Source organism: Montipora foliosa, chromosome 9, assembly GCF_036669935.1.
Source record: "Montipora foliosa isolate CH-2021 chromosome 9, ASM3666993v2, whole genome shotgun sequence".
NCBI lineage: Eukaryota > Metazoa > Cnidaria > Anthozoa > Scleractinia > Acroporidae > Montipora > Montipora foliosa.
The window spans coordinates 5,129,626-5,139,625 of record NC_090877.1 but is presented as its reverse complement, the minus strand read 5'-3'; the positions used below and the strand labels follow the sequence as shown (position 1 = coordinate 5,139,625).

General features: G+C 38.4%; 2 protein-coding genes and 1 long non-coding RNA gene across 4 annotated transcripts in view; 2 read left to right on the top strand and 1 right to left on the bottom strand.

Moving 5' to 3' along the window:
* Positions 1-1,726, top strand: part of LOC137971066 (protein Njmu-R1-like) — a 15,041-nt gene extending 13,315 nt beyond the window's left edge. Inside the window, exon 13 of the mRNA XM_068817793.1 lies at positions 1,515-1,726. Within this exon, the coding sequence (XP_068673894.1) occupies positions 1,515-1,680 (166 nt within the window). The 3' untranslated portion in view covers positions 1,681-1,726. The remainder of the gene's footprint in view (positions 1-1,514) is intronic.
* The window catches only part of LOC137971067 (uncharacterized), a 6,476-nt gene extending 1,695 nt beyond the window's left edge, over positions 1-4,781 (bottom strand). The window contains exons 1-2 of the long non-coding RNA XR_011116916.1: positions 4,644-4,781; positions 4,383-4,461 (exon numbers count right to left, since the gene is read on the bottom strand). This is a non-coding gene — a long non-coding RNA (uncharacterized lncRNA). The remainder of the gene's footprint in view (positions 1-4,382; positions 4,462-4,643) is intronic.
* A 2,488-nt stretch (positions 4,782-7,269) lies between these two features.
* Positions 7,270-10,000, top strand: part of LOC137971065 (LLGL scribble cell polarity complex component 2-like) — a 19,027-nt gene continuing 16,296 nt past the window's right edge. The window contains exons 1-3 of one of the 2 annotated variants that reach the window (XM_068817792.1): positions 7,270-7,497; positions 7,591-7,688; positions 8,913-8,994. In XM_068817792.1, the coding sequence (XP_068673893.1) occupies positions 7,411-7,497; positions 7,591-7,688; positions 8,913-8,994 (267 nt within the window). In that variant the 5' untranslated portion in view covers positions 7,270-7,410. The remainder of the gene's footprint in view (positions 7,498-7,590; positions 7,689-8,912; positions 8,995-10,000) is intronic. The other variant, XM_068817791.1, reaches the window with a different exon arrangement.

Genomic DNA, 10,000 nt, shown 5'->3' with positions numbered 1-10,000 from the left:
AAAATGACTGCATCTTGTTAAGCAATAATTGATGTTTTACATGGTACCATAACATTGCTGTTACGTGATAAAGTATTGTAGTGTCAATCCTTCTAATAACAAGGTCTCCCCAAAAGCGTTGAAACTTTTTTGAGCCACCTTAAAGCAAGGGGGTGGGGGAGAGTAGACTTTAAGGACTGTAATCGCAGGGGCGATCCGGCCCATTAAAGTGTTTTGGCTGGGTTGAGGGAGGGGCCCGAGGAGTGATAAATGAACTACCTCAACCCCCACGGTCCCCAGAGCACAACGCGCTTCAATGCGCGGAAAACGTCGCAGACTTTAAGGCGCAGTACTTTAAGGCGCGCTTTTCTGTGGTTCCTTGGTGACTCTGGTATTGTTTATGTGCTTGCGGTTGTTTACACAAAACGTAACAAATTAATCCATTTTCTCTTGAAAAGATTTTGTTTGTTCAGGTGTATTTTGGTAGTTCTTTTGAGTGCTATTAAGATGAAGACAAAAGAAAAGAAAATAGGGCAATTAATTTGCTCTGACTTTATTGTTCTTCCGTCTTGTGTCACCGCGTGGAGCAATATTGACTTAGTAGCTTTCCAGTCGGCAGTGGCGGCGAGTTAAATGTGTAGTAAACGGTGTCATCAGATGATTGTAATCCACAATGATGTAGAAAGTACTATTGCAACACTATTTACATTTTTAATTTCCTACATGGCAATGGCGTTTTTTTAACCGCACATAGAGCCGATCAGTTAGTTGCCTTTGCCAGAGTATCCTCAAACTCTGCATGCCGCTTTGGTGAGGTATCTGGGTAATGTGAATCGCAATTGTAGGCTGTAGGAAAGTCTCAAAGTTTTTGTCTTTCAACTTTTCCATCTCGGGTTTCATCCCTGTTGATTTGCTTAGAAACAACCCATTTGTTTTCGTCTGAGTTCTGGGTGGAGGGTGAAGGCCCGCTGTGATTGGCTACTCAAACTCCCAACATCCTTTGCTATTCACCTCCAGTCCGAGCAACTCGGGGTTTGCGCCCGAGAATATTGTAGTCTATGTTATCCTCGCCTTATTTTTTTCTAGAATAACTGAAAAGCTTTCTCGAAATGTTATCATATGCGACTTTTGCCCAAGGTATTTACGACGTATGAGATAATCTAAGTTAAATTGATTTCGAAGTTTACTAAAGGGGATCATCGATGGTTATCATAAATAAGCTACGTATTTTGTCTTGGAATTCATAAATGAAGTATTTTATTACTCTTTCATCGTCTCACTGAGGGTCACTTAAATTCGAGTAGTTTCTAATTTCGGCGATGGATTGTGGGGCGTGCGAAATACACGTGCGCGCAAAATTGTGAATTTTCGGCGCGTCTCCTCGCAATTTCGCGCGCGTGCGTGTGTTTTGCCCGCCCCACAATCCGTAATTGAGCTGAATTAGAGACTACTCGCAGTCTAAGGGGTCACGGATGTCTTTCATTACAAACTTGCAATTTACGCGCTTTCTACGGCTTCTTTGTGCTTCTTTTCAGGTCTTACGTCTTTTTGCTGAAAAGTGGCAATGGACCTATTTTGTTGCGGAATACCACTTTAGAAGCTCATGCCCTCGCTTCTGAAGACACGCTTAATATCATCAAAGCTCTTGAAGAGTATATCGAAGAAAACAAACAATTTGGAATAGAGGCTTTGTCTGAATGAAAAAGGACTGTCTGAAGAGAGATTATATTATTGAACTTTTGCACTTGATTGTTTATTGAATATTATGCCATACCTACTTCCGAATCTCACCCTTCCTGATCGCTTACTAGTAAAACCCGGATTTTAATGTGCTTCGTTCTGCCGTCCCGTTAGTCATCTGCTCAAGTCGCATCTTAAAAATGTAACCATGTAAACGATTTGTTTGTAAAGAAACTTGGCTGAGTTATCACCTAAGCTTACAGGTACGCCAATCTAAAGTAATGTAAGTGGTATGTAAGTAACAACATAACATGCCGAGAAAACCTTAATTGGGAGGAGGTAAGCAGCTGGCTATTCGCAAAGCGTAGTATAGAGTTAAAGGAGAACTGAAGGCCCAAAGTCAGCAATTTTTCCAACATTGTTTTTGGAAAACTTAACATAAGTAAAGTTAAGTGTGTGGGGTTATTTCTTTTCGATTTCTGTTTTTTTTTTTTTGCGAGAAAGTTTTACAGGGGTATGTAAGGGTATACAGGGGTATGTAAGGGTATACATGGGTATATAGGGGTATACATGGGTATATAGGGGTATATAAGGGTATACATGGGTATATAGGGCTAATTATTTAAATACATTATAATATACGCTTGGGAATATATTATAATTTAAATACACTATAATAGGCGATACATGAAGTACCTAGGTCGCAGTTGGGCTTTTCCCGCTGTTCCTGCCTTTTCAGTGCGGGCTCAAAAGCTAAATCAGTACCCTGCTGTGACGTCGAATATGGGGAACAGATATTTCGTAGCAAACAAGTGCTGCTGTGGATATTTTCTTCGTTGTTTTCCTGTTTCTTCGCGGACTCAATATTCACGACAAACATCAGTCAAAAACACTGCTTCTATATATCGCGCTTTCGCGTGTCTTCCCATATCATACGTCATAAGCTGCAAAAATGACCGCTGACTCCTCCATTCTGAGCCGTAATGCTGGTGACCCAAAATTGGAATAAAAACATTGTTTTTTTTAGGTGGAAAAACGACGGATGTGCCAGAAAAAAGTTTAAAAACATTATTGTGCATAGTCTAAAGTGTAATTAAAACATGCTTTTTTTTTTTTTTGCCTTTAGTTCCCCTTTAAGGGCGGTGCCTACGATTGTTATTGCGCATATGTTCTGCGCCTCTCGAGATACTCGGATTTCCTATGGGTGGTGCTTATTATACAGAGATATTTTGGGCGGTTTAAAACTATGCGGAGAAAGCAGAATTTGGCAAGTGCTCTTGGTATCTAAAAAGAAAATTGGTGGTAACCTCGCATTTTTCAGAGATAATTAAGCTTCAAATTGGAAAAGAATCAGCGCATCTCGAGGTACTCAGGTTCCTATCTGTGATGCTTACTAATACAGTGATATTTTTGCGTGGTTTGAAACTATCAGGAAAAACTAGATCTTAGTAAGTACTCGGTATCCAAAAAGAAAATTGGGGGTAACCATGCATTCTTGACAGATAATTAAGCTTCAATTTGAGAAAGAATGCCATACATTGCTTTGTATTTTAAAGCTTTTTACAAATATTGTTGATTAATTATCTTCGAAAAATGCGTTTTACCCCTAATTTTCTTTTTGGATTTCAATAACCCTTGTTAAGATCTGCTTTCTCCGCATATTCAGTAAACAGCGCAAAGATACCTTTGAATTAGTAGGCACCGTCCTTAAATGACTGATTCTGATCGGTGATCAGCGGGATTTGAGCGCTGAGGATGTGCGTCATAAAATGCGATGACCACAGCACCTTGGCCCGAGTCATTCGATTGCGATAAGTCAGTTGTATGGAGGCAATCTATGACAAAATTTGAAATAAATTCGTAGAAATCATGAATGCATCAATCCAAAGCTGAATGGCAACTAGCCGATTCTGCAAATGGTCATCACGGAAAGAGGCATAACGCAAAAAGCCATAACACAAACAGTCATCACGCAAATAGGCATCACGCAAATAGTCATAACGCGAATAGGCATAACGCAAGTAGGAATCACGCAAAAAGGCATGACGCACAACGCAAATGGCCATAGCGCATAAAGGATAACACAATGAGGCATAACGCAGAGGCATAACTTAAACAGGAAGAAAAAGTCCGATAGCCATTATATGTTCTTTCCCTTGAACAATCAATTGACTTTTTTTAGAGCTGAAATTATTTACGGAGTACAAAGCCAGTCTCCATTCTTCAAAGGGCCTTTGCGTAATGGCTATTTTACGTTATGCCTTTTGCGTTATGAATATTTGCATTATGCTTTCCTGCGTTATGCCTCTTTGCGTTATTCCTCTTTACGTTATGGTTATTTGCTTTATGGCTGTTTGCGTTACGTCTTTTTGCGTTATGGCCATTTGCAGAATCGGCTTGTTGCCATTCAGCTTTGGATTGATGCAGTCATGATTTGGACGATTTTATTTTATTTCAAATACTGATCATTGAATTTGTCATAGATATACCTCCAGTTGACGATCATTGCAGTCAAGGAGAAACTTAAGCAGCTTCGAAGGATTTTCAGGCTTTCTTTGCAACTGCGCATGGTGAAGTTGCTTCTTAACTGCGATGACCTTGAACTCGTGTATTTTTTTTAATTCCCACAGTTCAAATACATGAATAATTTCAGATAATCAATCATTCATCCACTCAGTCTTGTCAAATCAGTCCTTGAACCTAACACGTTATTAATGACTTACAAGGCCATCAGTTTCCGCACAGAGACGCAGCTCTTGACTCTTCATGTCCAGTACTCAAGTTCTGTGTATATTCAGTTTTCTGTGGTTAAAAAACAATGCGACCACAATGAGTTCCTTGACTCCCACGAAACTTTTTTCATTAGAACGAGCAGGTTTTTCCTCGTTTTCTGAAATAGACTGAAAGAGAGATTCCGTCTAAAAGGGGAAATACGTTAGCGCTTAGATTTTGAACGCTCCGTCCAACCACCTACAAAATCGTACCCAGACCATTCCAAGAGTTTGGTTCACAGGTCCTTTTCACAAATTTTGTTCCAGTTATTCTGCAAATCGTGAGCCGGAATTGGAATAAAAAGAATATTCGAGAAAGGGCGAGATGAAACAGCCAGAAAATGGCTGACCGCTTTCGTTCTCTAATCCTTCACGTGCCTCACTAACGGCTGCAGCAGAGTCTTCTTACCGTTCGGCACGTGACCATCACCAGTATTTATTGTAAGTTTTTTTTGTCATTTAAACAAAAGAAAATCCTGTCTTTGATCTGCCCCTGCATAACTTGTAGAAAATGTATCGTCATAGTGTTAACTGACATAGTTTGAAGAACAATAACATGGCGAAAATACCTGTTTTGATGGCAACCCATTGTTTGTTGACGGGAATCCTGATAATCAAGCCTCGCCAGATCCATGAGACTGAGCACGACTTCATTCCGCATTGCGACAAGTTCTCCTTGGAATTTAATGATTTCCCTCAGTAACTTCGAAGTATTGTTAAATGTCTGATAACCCAGTAAGAAAAACAACAACTGTGATAGCATATTACTTCCTGCAGAGCTAGTGGCAACCAGTGTGGCTTGAAAATATAGACTATTAACAAAAGAGAAACTTTAGAGTGTAACAAACAGTATATAAAAAAAAAACAATACGCAGTTCAAAGGAATTGGGACCAGACAACTTCGAAATATCGAAGTGGGAGTGTTGTCATAATATTATAGTTATTATTGATACTACGATATCAAAGCTAACTTGATCATCATCAAGTTCATTTCTTTCCGGAGTAGGAATACATGGAATAGAAGTTTGAAAATTTTTATGTGAATCTCCGAAAAACGAAGTATTTCTAACACCTGCTAAAATGCTTTTTTAAGTATATCTTTATTATCCTTGTTGCTTCAAAACTTCGGACATACAGTTTTAAATCATCACTCCACTTACTCTTATTCCGGAATAGGGTTAATCGAATGCACTCTTAGAATTCCTGATAAAGATGGTCAACTATGCCCTAACAGGATTTAGTTTAGAGAAAATATTTAGTTCATATATATATATATATATATATATATATATTATTTTTTTATTTTTTTTATTCTTTTTTTTGTTCGAGGATTTTCGTTATGGAACTCTTTGATTGTACTCTAGCTTATTCTACAAACTGAGCAAATTGATTAACTCTCCAATTGTATTGGGCCTGCTCGTTATCGATAACGAAAGTTATCCTCAAAGGAATAGCCAATACTTATATGTAAAATTCTATAATATTTCTGTTTTAACTTATGCTCTGGGATACACTGTTAAATTGGCTCAGATTAATTGCGCATTCAACTTATCTTTCCCAATTGTTTTTCGATAACATCAGTTGATAGTGTTGATAAGTGCTGATTGTGTTTTGTGGTGTTATGATGGTCGCGTGGATAGATTTCGACCGTGAATGCAACCTAATGCACAGGGCCAATTGTCAAAATATTTTTTTATAACGTTGACTCAGCTGCTTTTAGACCTCTGTCGAATACCACCCTCTGAGAAATCATAGCGAGAAATGCTCCTTTTGATTTTAATAATCAGGAAGTTTAAACGGTTCCATATTTTACGAAGAAATACCGGGAATTCGACCTACAATGAAATACGCTTTTTGCCAGGGCTTAACTACTAGTATAAATATATAATTTGTTTGCAATCCTTAAAAAAAAAACAGACTTACAAATATAGAACCACGAAAGGCTTCCACTGAACCACGGTCAACCTGAAGAGCATACTCGCCAGCTAGTGTCCAGCCCGTTATTGAGATTCGTGCTTTTTCACGTGGCAACTAAACTAGGGAAATTGCCTTTTTTAAAAAATGCAATTTAAGCATGATTTCATAACAAGTTATTTTATTTGGATTTATACCTGACTGTGTTGAAATTGTTTTGTGGTTTTCAATAGGGTGGACGTTGTCGAATCTTGCGGCAGAGTTGTCTTCAGGACTGTTTTACTAAAACAGGAGTTTGGGAATTGATAAGAAGATGAGTTTGGAGTGGGGCAGAATATAACATCCTTGACTCAACAAAATTGGCGCGATTCACGTCAAGTGCCATCTTCTTTTAAGAATAAACTTCATTAATTTAAGTCTGAGTAAAATATGCATATGTAAACCAAATCACTGACACGTGTAAATCAATCTAATCCACTAATCTTTTTCTCCTGACAGTCGTTGAGGTCTCTTTATTCGGATCTCTATTGCTCTTGTTCGTTTCTCCTATTTACAATTTTTGCGGGAGATTGAGATTAATAGGTATAGAATATTCGCAGCGGGGAATGTAAATAAATGTGGTTCATTATTTAACATTTTTGTCCCACAAATTGAAGGGAGTTACGGACAAGCACGACGCTTGCCAAAATTAACTTGAATTCAATCACTCACCCTTAAACAAATATTTGCCGCAAAGGACATAATTTGAACGTTTCAACAGAAATTTATTCACATTATCGGGCTATATCATTCTTTTGGTTTCATTTGCGGATGTTTTTAAGCCAATCCAGTGCAAGCTGAGATGCTCTTTCGGTACGCTCTGTCATCACGATGAGCACTCTGATTGGCCCCAGCATGTTTGATTGACAAGGTATCACATGACACAAACCACAGTTTCCTAAAGGCGTGAGGTTGCAGTACATTTGATTTGAGTCTCACACCAGTCTCTCTGTCGACCTTCCTAATAAAGTAATCGTTCCTGTTGCTGGCTGCATTTCAGATCCATTGGAAGGCGACCTGTGTAGAAATGTTCAAGTTTTTTTCAAGAACACGGGACAGGGGCTCAGGACATCTAAAGGACAAGCTCGGCCATGATTTGTTTCTCTTTAACAAGGTTTGGTTTCGACGCTCATCTTGTTTCTTGCTTTTCAAAAGAATATCAATCGAAACACATGTGCTTGGTATGAACACGACCACTTTCTTGCAGGCTGTCGAGCATGGATTTCCACCGAAACCTTCGGCAATTGCACAAGATCCAGAGTTAAATTTGTTAGCAGTTGGAACAAGCAATGGTCTGCTAAAAATGTATCCTTGAGTGAATCACTTGTGTTTAGACTAACAGACTGCGCCGCCGCTCGGGCCTTTCCAGACGATTCGGCTTTGCCCTCGAACGCAACCATTTCGTGCAGTTGATTTCTACTCGAAGAATTTTTAAGATGTGTTGCAATTTTTGTGCACGCTGAGACAATCCAATTCTCCCAGATGTTTAATTGCAGAAATGAACACAAAATTATGTAGTCAGAAAAACCAACAATTTTACAGTCAGATTACTTCGTCACCGCCTTGTTTACGACGCTTCATTTGCAGACATTGTCTTTCTTGCCAAATCTGATTTAGTTCCTTGAATTTTCAAGTCTCATGACTTACAACAGATGAGCTTTCGTCGAAGGGTTAAGATGGAATATTGGCAGCCAGGGATCCTGCAAGATGCTTTTGGTGATCTACAGAGCATTTTGTAGCCTAACATTTGCATTTAAACTATTGTAGGTTCGATGCAAATATTAGAACCTTGAAAATATAATACCTTTTGAATTACGCATCGTTGTGGTTTGTAAATTATGCCTCGGGAAGGTGAAATAATGTTAAAATTTTGCATGAACATGCTAGGCTAGGGTGGTCATCTTGTTTTAGCATGACACGTGCATTGGTTATTCGTGTCGTGTTCAATGCGTTACCCTTTCCTCTGCAGTTCTTGGTGTCATGTTGATCTGTTGGCAGCTTCTTGCTTACAAACACCTCTGACTTTACTTGCCTAGCTGCGTTGATCTTTGATCAGAACAAGGCATTTCCTGCAGAACTTTGCACTATCCGTAAGAGAATCGATGGAGTAGTAACCTTGCTTCGTCTGCATGGTCCACCAATAGCACAACGAAAAATTTAATTTTCATCCTGTTTCAGTATTTTATTACTTTTAAATTATCCTCCAATTAAATTTTTTTATTCAAACGAAAATAGAGGCAACGCTTGTTGATGCTTAAACCGAAACACATCTGTCTAGATTTGCATTGAGAACTAAATTCCCAGCGGACAGTGTCTTTTTGTCGACATGCATTTATTCGTAATTAAGCAAACTGTCGTGTCGCTTTTTCCCTTGTCTTGGACATACGACGATGTTTAACTCGTTGGATGTCATGAGCTTTCATGTCACCTGGTTTTATGGACGCAGTTTTGCATCGGTTTGCCACGCGGGCTTTCTTTTGTGAATGAAAATTAAATGACGTGGGAATATTTCTTTAACTGATGTTATAGCTATGGCCGACCCGGGGTTGAGCTTTCAGCTCGGCATCAGGAAGAAACAGTGATCCAAGAATTACATTTTCTGCCGGAGCAGGTAATTGATGGGAAAATGCTTGTTTGCAAATGCCTGTTAACACGTCCAAAATGCAATCCACGGAGGGTTACATTGAGGGTGTGTTCTCTGGGTGGGGCTCTTTCACTTAATTTCAAAGGGAAAAATCTTTGCCCTTAGGGAATTTTACTTTCAAGCGGCACTTGCTTAAAATATTTTAAGTAAAACCTTCTTCCTCTTTGCTTGTGAGTCTGGTATCAGCAAAGGATTTACAAGGAATCAGTAGATTATTGTTTTGTCTTGTGCCCAGCTAAGATGAAGTTTATTCACCAGAGTCAAGTTTCAATACACTGGAATGGCGTTACTGCAGTTGTTTTTGTTTGTTGTTAAATTAAGTCTTATCAACCTTTGAAGTGTTATTTTGATTGTCACACTATGCATGTAGTCTATTTGCAATGATGGGATAGAAAAAAATATTGCTTCAGAAAAAAGTGAAGATTCTAGAATTTTGCAAAATAATATTGGCCTTTGTTTTTGTGATTAATGATTTCTCTTGGCTTCAAAGAGGAAAATGCCTCTTCTCGACTATTGAATTTATTGCTTTTTGTACTATGGAGTATTTTTCCTTGAAGTTGAACTCCTTTCCTGGTGTATGTATTAAAAGTGTTTCCAACTACATTTTTCCTTGCTACTGGATGACTGCAATAAGCCAATTTCCTAAGGCTACAAAACAACATGAATTTAAAGCTATCCATGCATGTTTCCGTCTTGATTTTTGCTTTCGTAATCATTTAGAGGTATATTTCATAATTAATTGCATAACGGCATAGCAAACCCTTTTTTTCAGTGTCTTTTTTCACATTTACTCATTCCTAGAGTAGAGTTAAGAGTTCCATTTAAATTGCATTCTTTACCTTACTAATAATTTTAGCGTGGTTGCAATATTCAGTGGATTAACAACTAAACTTTAAGTTTAGTGCCACTGTCTCCTTTCAAAAACCCACAAGTTTCATTCAACAGATTTTCAGGATTTTGTTGTACTTGAGGC